This window comes from Phaeoacremonium minimum, assembly GCF_000392275.1.
Source record: "Phaeoacremonium minimum UCRPA7 unplaced genomic scaffold PA7_03_scaffold_162, whole genome shotgun sequence".
NCBI classification, from domain to species: Eukaryota; Fungi; Ascomycota; class Sordariomycetes; order Togniniales; family Togniniaceae; genus Phaeoacremonium; species Phaeoacremonium minimum.
Window position 1 is genome coordinate 163,338 of NW_006921069.1, and position 14,772 is coordinate 178,109.

The following is a 14,772-nucleotide window of genomic DNA, read 5'->3' on the forward strand; positions in this document are numbered from 1 at the left end:
TCCGCGCCCAATGGAAGCCGTCGTGGCTGAGACCTCCTGGCGTGCTTCTTTTAGTCTCAATGCCCAGCACGCGGCACCGCGCCGTCTCAGGCCAGGGCTGAATTGCCTGTTTTGCTTGCTTCCTCTCGGTGGAGGAAAGCGTGCGCTTCTCCATATGGCTCGTTCAGTCAATTTCCTCTGCTGAATGTCCCTGTCTCGGGCGGTTTTGACAGCCGAATGTGGAGGCCCCTTGGATTTGGCTCCATGGGGCTCACTTATATTAATAGTTAGCCCTGTCTCGAGAGATTCCTTGAGGCGATCGCCATATCCTAGACCCTCTAGCAATGACTTGTTGACCGCGGAATACCAATACATAATAGCCGCCGTGCCTCTCCAGGGTCCGTCGGATCTCGAACTTTTCCAGCCGCTCCCAACCATCAGAAACTCCGGGGTAGATTAGAACACCATGGTCCTTCACCGCAACCAAGCCCAATTCGACAGGGCGGGATGGCGACTTGCCCTACTTGTGCCTTTCTGGATGGCTCAGATCGCTCTCCTTTTGGGCACAATGGGCATATTTTCATACCGGCTGGCCGAGACATTGCAGAACTTTCAAGAAAACGACAAGAAGGGCAAGTTCCCTCTTGTAGAGGTTGTGTAAGTTATCGTCAGTTCTGGAAATCCAGGACATTTGCTAACTCAGACAGATGGGAATGCACCAATGTAGGGCTGTCGCTACTATCTCTCATTCTCAACTTCATCGAAATCGCAAGGGTGGCCTCCGAGACCTTAACACCTTTTGCAATGTTATTTATGCATTCTATTAAATTTACGAGTGCTCTCGCCATCTTGGCTCTGGATATTGTGGTCTACATCGAGAGGTCAGAGGGTAACTGGTCCATGGTGGGCCTGGCCATCGACAGTGGATTAACGTATGAATTTCCATAATGCCCTATTCCCGGATTCTATTCGTGCTGACCCTACATAGCATCGGTGTCGTCGTCCCGGGCATCTACTCTATAGTTGTCTATCGACGACTCGTTCAATACGACGACTACCACCACCCAGCCAACGTTAAACACTTCGGCTTCAAGGATGATAGGTCTGACTTCGAACTCGGAAACTCGACAGAGATTTCCGCTCAACCGCCGACCAAGCGGACATCATTCATGAGCGTCCGCTCCTCTCGCAGCCGGAGCCACTCTGCCGCCAGCTTGGCCTCCTTACACAACGCAGATACCTCCTATCAGTCACAAACCCAGGCCCAAGGGGGTCGACCACTGTCACTTGCAGAGGCTGGCCGTAGGGAAAGCTATAACCACTTGCGCGACACCACCTTCGATGCATATATAGCAGAGCGTCAAAGCCAGAGCTTCAAGGATGATGTGGACCGCGCGATAGGGGCCGAGTTCGGCTGGGGTTCACCGAGCGGCGATGGCTCCGGTCTTCGACCAAACTCAATCATTGAGCGAAGCGACAGTGTGGTTGGTAGCGGCATAGTACCGGGAGCTAGAGCGCGGGACAGCATGGGGAGGACTGTAAGCTGGGGTAGCGAGCGGGCTCTCGTCGCTGTGCAAGAGGAGGAAGACCCAGAGGAGGAGAGGCGGCAAAGGGCAGGAAGCAACGAGGAAGACCGACAAGCTCTGCTGGCAGGACGGCAAAGGAGTTCAAGCGATCCTGCTCAAGAAGAGGCTGACATCGGGGGCTCGGATCTGGATACCAAAAAGCGAAAATGGGCGCACTGAAAGGCGAGGCGTGTTGTGATACCCTGGGAATTGCTGTATAGCTGCCCAACACAAAAGCGGTAGAATCAAAGCTATCGTATGTTATGACTTAAACAATTCGTGCAGAGCCTCCACCTTTGTGATATTCAACCCCGTTTACTCTTTGTCCCGCCCGCCTTCCACCTCAATCTCCCCACCCATTTCGCAAATGCCTGGATCTCCTCCTGTTCTAGTAGCAATTCGACAGTATAGTAATACCGCGCCAGATCCTCATGCCCAGCGAAGTGATGTACGAAGCTATGACAAGCTCGACAAAGCCAGGCAACGTTCTGCAACTCGTCCTCGCGATGCCAACCACGCTTCAGCACTTTGGCATGAACAAAGCGAGGAATGAGATGGTGATAAGTTAAGGGTACCCAATCACGATCACAAATCTCACATGCAGTGACCTGACCCTTGGTTGTCCAGGCTGCCGGCGGCGGCGTGGTGACTGCAGTTAGATAGCTGGCTAGCACTGGCGCAAGAAACTCGTTAACGCCTTGCTGCGATTCATTCAAGATCCCGTAGGTAATGAGGGATTCAGATATGGACGGGTTCAAGGCTGGTAGAAGCTCCGAGATGTCGGCACCAGTCAATGGTAAGCTGTACTTTTCTTTCAGGGCTGGTGTCTCGGCCCAGATCCGGTGATCTAGGCTTTGTAGCTCGGACGGAATGCTGTCGAAAGTCTCAGCGGCGAGATATTCAATGAAGTCGGCCAGCTCTTCCGTATTCTTCTCAGTGGAAGTGCCAATCTCCTGCTCGGCTTTTTCTTCACCGTTAGCCCTACGATTTGTGCCTTTTGGCCCTGATTTTGTGCGTTTCTTAGGCTTCGATGGAGACCGTGAAACTCTTTCGATCAAGGCTGTTGAAAGAGCATCTCGGAGCTGCTCAAAGTTCTCGCTATTATCGGTTTGAGGTTGTAGCATTAGAATTGGCGGATGAGAAGTTCCCAAAGCATGGTATGAAGCTGTGTCAAAGAGGCTATAGTCTCTTAATTATATAACCTTGGGCTTGAAGAGCCTCAAACTCCAGTCAAGGGTCCAATATGTCATTACTTATACCCCCTTAGAGTAAGATGATAAAATGTGCCCGATATTGACTTCTCAAAGGCTATTCCCGGTATGACGCACGGCAAAGCTGCGGCAGTGACGGCATGTCTTACGGCTAGAGACCCCTATAAACCTCCCCCGCATCTGCGCATCGAGAGGCCCCGCGCATCATCTGAAGGCTGTGCATTTTTCCTTGACAAGCACGGCGAGCTGAATAGAACCCCATAGATATACCAGAAGACTCATCTTCCTTACGGAACAAAAACAAATAGGCAGAAATGGCATCACAGAAGACCATCATTGCCTTCGATCTTTACGGCACATTGCTTTCCACCGAATCCATTGCAAAGGAACTCGCTCGCTTCTTTGGAGAAGACAAGTCCAAATCAGTTGCCGCCCTATGGCGTCGCTACCAGCTAGAGTATACATGGCGGATAACCAGCATGGGTAGGCCACCCCGAGCTTGAGGAAATTTGAAGCTGCTTCTCCTAAGTTCTCATTCTGATATCATGAAGGCCTCTACCGCACTTTCAGCGAGATCACGCGAGGTGCCCTGAAGCATGCTGTTGGTGAGCTGGGCCTGTCTCTAGCGCAGGACGACGTGGATGAGCTTATGAAGTCATATGACTCGCTACATGTCTTCCCCGAGGTGTCTGGTGCTTTAAAGTCATTAGAGAACAATGCAGCCGTTGATTGTTATGTGTTCTCTAACGGGACCGACAAAATGGTTTCGGCGAGCATCGAAACCAGTCCCGATTTGAGTCCGCATAGAAGCCTTTTCAAAGGTCTCATCACGGTCGAAGAAGTCGGGGCGTTCAAACCAGCCATGAGTGTGTACGGAGACCTGGTAAACAAAGTAGGTAGCGCCGGCAGTGCCGGTAATGTTTGGGTTGTGAGTGCAAATCCGTTCGATGTGGTTGGTGCCAGAGCGGCAGGTTTGCAATCTGCTTGGATTGACAGAGCTGGCACAGGCTGGGTGGACCGCCTTGGAGAGGTAATTGGGGAGATACAACCTACAATTGTGGTTGGCGGCGTGGATAAGGCTGTCGCCGAGATTCTGAAGCAGTCTTCTGCTTGAGAAAGACACGAAAATGCATATCGAGATGGTATTTTATCTCGTAAGACTGATGAATGGCATTAATGAACAAAACGAAACGTGAAATCACTGTAAGCTCTTAACGAGTTCTACAATCTTCTCCGAGAACAGGTCAACATCGCCCGGAAACCTGGCGCTTATATAGTTGTACTTCCCGTCTTCGACAACAAATCTTTCGCTTCGCATTAGAAAGATCAAGCAATTTAGTGCATGGTTGAAAGATGTCACTCACGGTGTGGGAACGAGGCTGTTCTTGAATTGCTTTGTGTCTGCTAGAGCCTTGCGTACACACGTCTCTACATTGTCAGTTCTTGCACCATAGGTCTTATAATAGTCACCGAGGAAGGCTCGTGTGCCCCAGAATGCGACCTGTTCAAAGCGGGCTGGGAGGGTCGTGGTAGTGGCTTGGTGAATCACGCTTTTGCCATTGGCATCTTTGCTCTCGGATAAGACCATCACCCCGTGGCAGACGGCAGCAAGTGCCTTCTTTCCTGGTTTGAGGGTCTTGGGAAAGTAGTCGACCAATAATCTATGGACTATGTCCGAGTCGATTACCTGACGGACCGACTTCTCGTGACCTCCAGGCAGAAAGACAAGATCATAGGGATCCAAGGAGAAATCCGGTGCCGACCATGAGAGAGGATGCTGGTGTTCGTCTGACTGAGCCATCTTGTTATACAAGTCGATGACCCCCTTCGTGGCGCCCTGTCTCAGCGCATTAGCATTATCACATGCTAGAAGACGCGCGCTTCTCATGATGAGGAGAGTAGATTATACGAGTAATTTCTGTGTCACTCCTTGCAGCATTCTCTTGTCACATTCAGGCGCCTTGCCATTCTCCGTGACAAATGAAACCTCAAAGCCGGCGGCCTTGAAGGCAGTGTATGGTCCAGCCGTCTCTGTGTAACATGGGCTGTCAGCCGACGAGCCGACGCAACCTCCTCCAGACGTGAGGGGTTCCCCAGGTTTTGTCCCTGTCAGCTTACCTGTTGGGTCATGGCCGTAGTCAGACATCATGATTATGACTTTTGGAGCCGCCATCTTCGCGGTGCTGTGACTCGTATTTGGCTTGAGTTGGGTTTTCTATGAATTTCCCGAGTAACGTTTATGTTTATTCTCCTGCAAAGGAGTCAGGAACAGATGACAAGTCAATGTCGGCGATGGTTGAAAGGATCAGGCCGTCGTTATCTGAAGTCGTGGTCGGACCGTGGCCAATGAGGTTCGGTGTTCTAAGAACTCGGTGAACCCTAGATTGCACACTAAAACTGGCGTCGTTTCCAGCGGCCCTCAAATGCCGACGATTTCAGCTTCAGCCCTATGCCGCCGTGAGAAGCCATCCGCTCACGGGACATCCAATGTGAGAAGTCCTCAACTCCCTCGCTGCTGGACTGATTCGTCCGATGGCACTTGATGGGTTGCGCATCCGAGTCTCGACCTGCTCTTGGTTGCAGACTCACCGAGGACATGGCACCGGTGTCTCCCAATTGAACGTAACAAGCACCCCAAAATATCTTCGCCCGATCGCCGTCAGCACGCAGAGCGGCAGGCCCACTGATCTGGCGGTACGGCAGCGGAAGGAAGCGCGCCAAGAAGGACAGCCGTCGCTCAGCCTTGCAGAGTCGGCATGGGGGGTTCCAGCGTGTGTTACGTTGTTGTGGAGGTGTGCACTCCAATAGCGCAGCCTAATAGCCACATGATGGATGATCGTGTCTTGGTTGAGCTGTCAGTAAATCGCTTGGCTACACCTGCAGGCATATAAGATAGGTAAACAGTCCTTTCCTTGCCTCTCTGGATGCCTCATCTTGCCACGTCCTCTGGCGATGGTGTCGCTGATTCCTTGTGTCGCTCTTGATTTCTTGGTACTCCTCACCGCCATGGTTGCAGCCATCGGAACTATGTCTTGGCTTTTTTCTTTCTTCCAGCGCAGACGCAAATCAGGCTCGGCCGAGTCAACGTCACCAACAATGGGCAACACGCAGTTCTTTGGATCACAGATCGGTGGCCAGACTGTCATCAGTTACAGCTACACTGACTTTCCGTGGAAATTGCTTACCTGGGATGTCTATTACTTCTTTCACTTCGCTTGGGCCCTGCCCTACATTCTACTTCCATCAAGGCCCACCAACTCTGGCGATCTGGACGAGCTGGCCTTCACATGGCAAAACCTGTTCTGCATCTTGATACACGCCATTCTTTGTATATTACAGCTTGGGTTCACATTATGCTTGCCCTTTGCTATCCTGTTTCCCATCTGGATGGTCGCGGGAGCTGTTGCTTTATTCTTTCTAGTCAATCATTCCCTCTGTTTACTGCTGAACGGCAAGGGATTCATATTCCACTCTGACCCTGAGTATGCAGAGGCTTTGCCAGAGCACAGTCATGAGCAGTGGATCTTCCTGAACGGTGTCGCAGTTGGGTGAGCTAGGCTCAAATTCAATGAAAGAAACTCCGGCGCTGACGATGACAGCGAGCACTGGCTCAAGAACAACCTCAATAGGCTAGCCCTTACATTCAATAGGCCCATTTTGGGTGTTCATAACCGAACGTGAGTCTTCCTAGTTGCTTTTCATCTGAAAGCTCACGACTTACCTGGACTAGATCCGGTATCATATTTGATGTTGTGGAATGTCTAATCCAGCGAAACTTCTGCTACGCCACTTCAGACGTGCGTATCTGCTATAGCATTCTCAAAGAGAAGCTTTATAATCCACAATACTCGAAGGTCATCTTCATTCTCCACTCACAGGGCGGCATCGAGGGCGGCTTGGTACTTGACTGGTTATTGCAGGAGCTGCCGCAGAACTTACTGAACAAACTCGAAACGTATACATTTGGGTCAGCCGCAAATCATTTTAACAACCCTCATCGTCATTATGACTCTCAGAAGGCAGCAATACGGCACCCGCTCCTTGCCGGCGTGGACTCTGCTAGTGCTGGTACTAGGTCTAATGGACACGTACCTACACCCAATACAAATGGCGATACCAATGGACATATTGTCCGTCGTCGATCTAGCCAGCAAACTCGTCCATCTCAGGAACGTCCTTCACCAGGGAACATTGTGACTGAGGGTCATCACATCGTTAATTCGCCTGTCACGGCGGAAACTCGCAGCCATCAACCAGCAGCGGTAAGCGGACGAGCGATTGGACATGTGGAACACTACGCCCACACGACTGACTTTGTCGCATTGTGGGGCGTCTTGCATTTCGCGACATCAGCAACTGCTACTCACACCATGCCACGATTCATCGGGAGAGTCTTCTCTAGGACCTCGGAGCGAGGCGGTCATCAGTTCTGCCAGCACTATCTGGATGGCATGTTTCCACTTGCACGCGGGGAGAACGGTAACTTTGCCGGGTGTGCTGAGACCGGGAATGAGTTTATGGAGAGCGAAATCGTCTTTGGAACAGACGGCGATGGAGGTCATGATGTTCGTGAAGCATTTGAGAGCAGCTGGCTAGGTTCTAGGGAGGACATGACTGACGAGGAGCGTGCGAGAGCAACAGAGGTGGAAATTCACAACCCCGATACAGGTACGCCTATTCACAGACGGACGCGACCGGATGGACGGCCGGCTTCGGTCAAGGTCAAGGAGCTCAGCCGGTTGTGGAAGTACCGTAACGGGAAGAAGCCAGCGGAAACACCACCCATGCTAAGAAGGGATTTCGACGGTGTAGTGAGGAACGCAACGCTGTAGACAAGCGACTTAGACCGCGTTATTGAGGGTAAACATATGGCATGTACATTTTATCATCGGAGTCAGTCGGGGGTTATGAGTTAGGAGTTATAAGGCAAGGTATAATTGTGTCGTTATAAAATTGTTGAATTTTAGGCATCCGATGAAATGAAAGGAGACTTTGTTTGTGGGTTGTCTTGCTTACCGCTTACTGTTTACCGTCCGTAAGAAGGCATCTTGATATCCCCTAAGGCGAAGCCAAGATGTTAGTGATTACCGCTCAAAGAAAGTTCTTCGAACATCGTTCGAGAAACCCAGTGACGACAGATTCCCGAGCTCGAAGGCAGTCTTGACAAACAAGAAGAAGCGAGGGACCAAGAAGGCGACAGAGAATTGCTTGACACTGGTGACGATAATTCTTCGAATACTGTTCGAGTAACTCGTTGATGAGAGGGATTATGACTTTCGATTTGTCTCTACCATGTGTCTAAATACAGCTAAAGCTTGTCAATCTAGAGTATTTGCTTCTGTACCTATTAACTTACTATCAGGTGGCTGTGAAGAAGACAAAGGGAATAGTATGTTCGGAATTTCATTGAATTTTTAAGCTGGATGATAGGATGTTGTAGCTTAAGAAGCTAGCAGTCTTTCTCACTGGTTGGCTCTAGAGATACTTAGAGAAAAAAATAGGCAGCTTGCTAACATTATTTGTGCTCTGTTTGACCCAGATGAGAAGATAGTCAAATTTTCATCAAAAAAACTGCCTTGACACGGAATCGAACCGTGAATCTCGACATTACTAGTGTCGCGCGTTACCATTGCGCCATCAAGGCGAGATCCGGCTTCCGCAGGTTGTTGAGAAAAAATTTGACTGTTTGGAATGATAAAAAATTGTCAAAGCGGTGTGTGGGTGCCGATCTGTAAGTCTTTGATAGTGGGGCGCTTAAAAGTGGGTCGGTAACAGCTGTCCACCACTCGTTAGCCAGCTGGCACATAAGAGCCTCATCACTCACCTAAACTCTGTACCTACATACTTACATGGCGAGGAAAATCGCATGGAGGGTAGAAATGGTCATTGACGGGTTGTTCATGTTCAATGAGAGTCCTGCCGGATTCTTTATTATGCTTCGCAATTCACTGAGTGAAGCCATGGTCGTACATGGCGATGGTGAAGGTCATTGTCGGTCATCTAGACAGTAACCACAGCTGTTTATCGATGCGGTCGTGATAATTTGATACGAGTCCCTTCCCCCCAAACCTCTCCGTCTCTGCCTACAACCTAATATTGATAACCTCGACGATAGATAATCGAGCTTGACCGCACAGCACCTTACCTTCACCTCTCCCTACCCTGCCTCCTCCCAGCCTCACCTTCCTCCTAGCTTATCTTCTCCTGCCATATGCTTGGGCTGCCTTTCTTCGTGGTTATCACGGGATTATCTAGCTCTCTGATGCCTTCCCTACCTCATCTCGTTTTCCGGAGAGCCTCACCCGCTCCGTTGCCCTGCCACATCTCCTTTTCACGCACTAAATTTTCTCATTTCCGAGAAAGAGACACCGTCATATCCCTATCAATAGCATCACTCGCTACACTACCAGCGCTCGACTAAGGAGCGCGGTCTCGTCCTGCCACCGCGTGTTATGTCCTTGGGGGATGATTGCCTCGAAAGTAAGTTCTACCATACCTAGAGGCAGGTGTGTGCCTCAAATTCCAAGCCGAACTCACATTTCCTCTTATCAACGGGCACGCGTTCCATCTACGTCATCCAAACTCAACCAAGTTTATTTTCATCCTCGTCCTGCGCGAGACAATCAGCGAAGACGTGAAGGAAACAGCCTCGTGAAGGGCCCGCCGTTTCAAATACCCATCCTAGCTTTCCGTGGTCAGTTCTTATTAAACCCATTCCGTCCCCTCCCCCGTTTTCCGTCTACTATCTCATAGGGACTTACGCTGTTTTTGGCCCCCGATGGACAGATCGTGCCTGCCCGGCACCCATTTAAGCCGGCCACGAACCTTTTTGTCCTCCGCACGACGATTTTATTCGGGATACAGAGGTAAGCACTTGAGGATACCACAGCTATATCTACATATCTACATAATAAACAATTTTCAACCACCCGTCTGATCCTCATTTCCATCTCCTTCCAAATCCCATTCCAAGTCCAGGGTATAACTGCGCCGTGGAAGAACACGATCTGGGGTTTGATTCAGACGTACTATCATGACCACAAAGATGATTCTTTGCTTCTTCTTGCCCGACCTGATATATTGAGCTTGTCAGGTAGATTGTGGGAAGTTGACATGAACATTATATTCTTCGGCTTAAGTACTGGCAACTTGAAAGACATAGCGCCACCACTGTCGCTGGTCCACCTATCAATACTGCATCCATGGTCTACTTCAGAGGAACGAAAATCAATCTACAACGGGGTTGCTGGAATCGAGAAGCAATGCGTATTGAAAGTTTGGAGAATTCTCGCGCCCGTTTCTCCCCCTGGCGGTGTTCAAGCTTCGCGTGGAATAATGCACAGCATTGGACAAGTAGCCTTCACCAAAGAATCGTCTTCGGATTTCAGCAGTATTCGGAATTATCCTCAAACTTACCTGATTCCCTTGAAAGTCAAGGGGCTCCCGGAGGAACCGGGTCCTCGCAACCGAGTCATACTTTTGCACTGCAAGGTTCACGTCATTGACAACGAGTTAGGATGTCACACTCGGCTTTATGATCACAAACAACTATGGCAATAATCTATTGCAAACCAGAGTCCGATCGTCGCAATCCGAGCGATACTTTGAGAGTTGGTGAATGACTGGGTCAAACGAAATGCTTCAAATCTCGACCCAGCGCTTGGTATCATTCGGACAGAAAAGTCAAACAACGACGCTCTAGTCTTTAAAACCTGCGACACATACGCGAGCGATGACCAACTCACCCTTTCAGTCATTTTGAGCGGCCTTTCTCTAACGTGGCATGGCCATCCGTGGAAGGGCAAGCTCTACGATCCCAACATTTGCGAGACCCTCCGTAGAGGAATTCTGTCTAAGGTTGCGGAGCAATCTCTGGTTACAACAAAGGTTAACGAATCTTCCCCTGCATGGGAGAAAAATTTGGAGTTACTCTACACCAATCATTGAGAGCAAGGAGGTGAACACTGCAGCGCTACCTTTCATATCTCTCTCTTTTTGCTGGTTTTGTTCTGGAATTTTCAAGGCAATGGAAACATGGCAGAAAGTCATCGGAGTCATACTTTAGTGTTAAGAATAGCCATCATACACCGAACGAATTGATGAAGTTCCGAGTGTACAACTCAACGCGTTTTCTCAATAGCCACTTTAACAAGTTTCAAGATTACAAGAGCAGGCACTACAGGTTCTTGAACGCAGTATCTCTCCGATATGTCCACTGGCCACCATCTGAATAGATCCGCTCATAGCCCAGGATACCTTCGACAAGAGCTAGGACGATAGTGGGAGACACTTCAAATTGCGCATATCTGCTCTCAGCCGACAGAACGAGTCGATCATGCATAAGTCCCAGTCCAAAAGACGACTGCTGCAATTTTACCTCAACAGCAGGTGGCTGTTGTGGCCAGTTAGTCAGGATCGACCTAACCTTCGAGTGTTGTATATGGGGCTGCATCAACTTACACTTCGGGTGTCCTGGTGGTTTACTCGGGACCACCTCTTGAAATAATCGGCCAAAAACTGCAGAGTTGGGCTATGGCTACACTGAATCTCTAAATGGGTTCGCCCGTGTCCATATATGATCATGTGGTAAGGCGGTCTCAGGAGCAGATCATCCGGACGTGGCACCAACGTAGCACTGGGCAGAAAGTCGACAGTATGAAGCTGCCCAGCGGATTTGTCAATGACACTAGGTCTGCCGCTTGACTCATCCACTTCTACATCAGCCCAATCGTCACCTGTGGTTGCTGGAGGGCCGGAGTGTGAGGGTAGTGATTGAGGCTTCTTCTCCTCGAAAGCATCTAGAAGATCACCGCCGAAGACTGGATAGAGCTGTGCGGGTTGTACGCTAGAGTCCTTGGGAATTTCAAGCACGAATGCACCGCGGGCTTCTGACCACGAGGTTGAAGCTTGTTGTGTCTTTGAAACCTAGCGAAGTTTCTTAGCCTCTTCGTCGCAACTCCGGCCTGATTTCGTATTGGATCATACATCAACAAAGAGCCGCAACCTGGAATATGAGGCCTTGAGCTTCTCCAAGAGCGTCTCCGTCCACTCCGTATTGGCTTCATTCTCGAGCAGCTCAATCAGGCTCTTACACCATGTCTCCACATGACTGGAGATGGTGGGGACGAAAGTGCCCTTGTCGGGAAAAGTGCTGTCTAACTCGGCCAGAAGGAGCTGCCACTCTGGTTCAATCACAACATCGAGACCGAGTAGCTCTTTGAGCGTCTTCACTGTTTGTTGCAAAGGGCATGAATCAGTAGACCAATGGTCTCGGATGCCAATCTTGACCTTGAGTGGTCTCTCTCAACGTCAGTAAGTCGGACAAACCAAAGAAGAGGTGGACTTACAGCGCAGTCATCCTGCACACCTCAATCCTCGTTTGAATGTAGCATATGATTCATGTAGAATGAGTTGCTCCATCCCGACCCCATACTTAATATCAAGTTCTTGTGCCTACGGACATTCATTCGCCAAGGCTGCCTCCATCCCTTCTGCCAGCCGCGGCCCCTGAGACTTCCAAGCCACAAGGCAGATTCCAGTCAGGCATCGCGGCGGCACTGAGTCCACCCATTTCCGCGTGGTTTCTGCCAACACGTTGAGACTAAGTCTTGGCAGCAACTGACACAGTCGCGAAACGACGCCTGAAGTGGTAAAGGTCTGTGTTTTAGCGTATGGATACCTCGACAGTTGACGAAATGGCGCTTTTTGGCGCCTGTGATGCAGGCAGTGATGGCGCTAAAGCCCCTACCCGCTTGACAAGACAATTTCCACAAAGGGCCTGGGGCTGGGCTACGGAAGTCCAAGAAGGTTCAGCTGGAGGGGCTTGGGTGGCCTACTGTATCGCTAGCACAACACCCTGCGTCTTTAGTGAGAATGCGCCGCCTCTCTGTGTGGGGTTATCGCCAAGTGATCTAGGGAGACGGAAACGGAAGACACGGCCTCGACGATGTCGTCAGGCCTTGATCGGAAGGTTTCCGCGTAGCTATAAAGACTCGAGATGCCTCGCCGAGCTCCAAGCAAGATGATTAACATCACCAACCTCTGAAGATTCTCGATTCTTACGCCGGTTATAGCCGCAACTCTTTCAGCATGCCTACCAGACTTCCCCCTGCCGACAAGCTTCCCCTAGCTCTGCGAAAGAACAGTGAGTCTCGTCTTCTGTCCGGCACATTTGAATGGAATGTAGGCTGATCACTATACAAGTCCGGGATACTTGGGAGACAAAGCTACCTGATCTTGAGAAGCAATTATCAGACGTCCTGGGCGTGTCATGGACCGTCGACATTGATCCTAAGGCGGTCTATCCGTATGCCGTCGAGGGCTACGCTAAAGAGTCTCTGGGCAGCTGTCTTGTCGAGTACGTTGAGGCAACTATTCAGCTCTGCGTGTGAACTGTCAACTTACTCTCAAGTTTAGGTATGTTGACAGCGCCATCTACCAGCTGAAGTCATTCAAGGACAACTACGGCGCAGACGGCCTCGAAGAGCTCAACAAGTTCTGCTCTGCCCATATCCTTACCATGGACCTGGATGAGGAGCAGAAGTTCAGCTACTGCGGCTGTGACGTGAAAGATGGCAAGCTCCGCATTCTGTTCGGCGAGACCAGACTGGCAGTCAACATCAGCGATGCAGTCCAGAAGGAGTACCTTCACAAGGCATTGAACGAAGCGCCTGCGCCAGAAGGCAGCGAAGAGACCTTCAGCTATGAGGCCCGTTCTAGTATCAAGAACGACTACGAGAGCAAGATTGGGGATGTGCAGAAGAAGATCGGTACCATACTGTCAAGGCCAGAGATCAAGCTTGTGCCAAACTTCCAAGACACCTATGCCAAGCTGACGGCAGAGAGCAAGAAGAGCGGCACATCTTTGCGATCTGACTGGCAGACTAACATCGGGAGCTGGACCTTCTCATACTTTGATGGACTTGCCACCCAGCTGGACTGGCAGAAGTTCGGAAGTGATGAACTCCTGCAAGAGGGCTTCAATGAAGCGGTCGAGAAACAAGCGATCGCCTTCCGAATAGTCGACAAATTCAAGTATGCCTCTTATTGTGAGGTCGTGGTCGAGGACGGAGTTCTATACATCCAGGTGAGTTCTACTGCAGCAAATCACAAGGGCTCGACGCTAACTATTCGATAAGACAACTGCTGAGAGATGGGGTGTCAACATCACTGACGCCGCCGAGAAGTTGGTCGATCAGCTGTGAGATTCGCAAGCCGAGTATCTGAATTGTGAAGAAAAGGCAGATTCCAGAAAGTGTAGATGGTGAGAATGTTTCTAGGGGAGCACCTTTGTGTATTATTCTATTGTCTCTGCGCATCTATTAGCTGCGTTGTTCCACCAAGAGATGTTTAACCAACACGAGCTTCATCACTTACATACATCCTCAGATACTGATTTCATACGAATGGCCATTATGCAGTCATCACTTTGGAAATACCCTAGATGCCTTAGCCGGACAACTTGTGAAAATCATCTGAATGGAAGGTACTTTGTCTAAAACGATTAGAGTCAGCAATGGTTTCAGTGAGACGATCAGAGTGTGGGCAAGCTTTTGCTCGAGCTTAACTCGAGAGTAAATCCACGCTTTCCGAGGTAGACACTCTGTCCAGCAGAGTCGAAAGATAAACACTGAAGGCAACACTCAACGTGTCTGAAATACTACTTACGTGACTTCCTGTGCAGACTACAGGTCCATTTTCGCCATTTTCCTTGCCAGTCTTCCTGATTTCAACCTGGGTGTATGCAAGTGTCCTGCCCACCTTCGTAGTCCACGCCTCGATCTCGAGAATCTCTCCTTCCCGAGCGGCGGACACATACGAAACATGGATATCCGTGGAAACACCTGTCTTTTCTAGACCAGTGGCAGCAATTGCCATACCACCTGCCCAATCTACGATTGTTGCTGACACAGAGCCATGGAAAATCCCTTTAGAGTTGATATGAACAGGTGCAATGTCTAATTGTGCAATCACTCGACCTTGAGTGGCAGAGACGAGGCGGATGTCGCTCAAAAGAA

At 50.1% G+C, this 14,772-nt stretch overlaps 2 protein-coding genes across 2 annotated transcripts; one reads left to right on the forward strand and one right to left on the reverse strand.

Annotated features, from left to right (window-relative positions):
- Positions 1–3,953: 3,953 nt before the first annotated feature.
- On the reverse strand, positions 3,954–4,928 carry UCRPA7_2508 (putative family protein; the record flags this gene model as incomplete). The annotated part of the gene is made up of 4 exons (XM_007915059.1): positions 3,954–4,059; positions 4,120–4,592; positions 4,665–4,786; positions 4,874–4,928. The coding sequence occupies 4 exons, from the start codon at positions 4,926–4,928 to the stop codon at positions 3,954–3,956; spliced, it is 756 nt and encodes a 251-aa protein (XP_007913250.1).
- A 7,916-nt stretch (positions 4,929–12,844) lies between these two features.
- Positions 12,845–13,959, forward strand: UCRPA7_2509 (hypothetical protein; the record flags this gene model as incomplete). The annotated part of the gene is made up of 4 exons (XM_007915105.1): positions 12,845–12,899; positions 12,959–13,112; positions 13,172–13,841; positions 13,894–13,959. 4 exons carry the CDS (start codon positions 12,845–12,847, stop codon positions 13,957–13,959), a joined length of 945 nt encoding a protein of 314 aa, XP_007913296.1.
- Between the last annotated feature and the right edge of the window lie 813 nt (positions 13,960–14,772).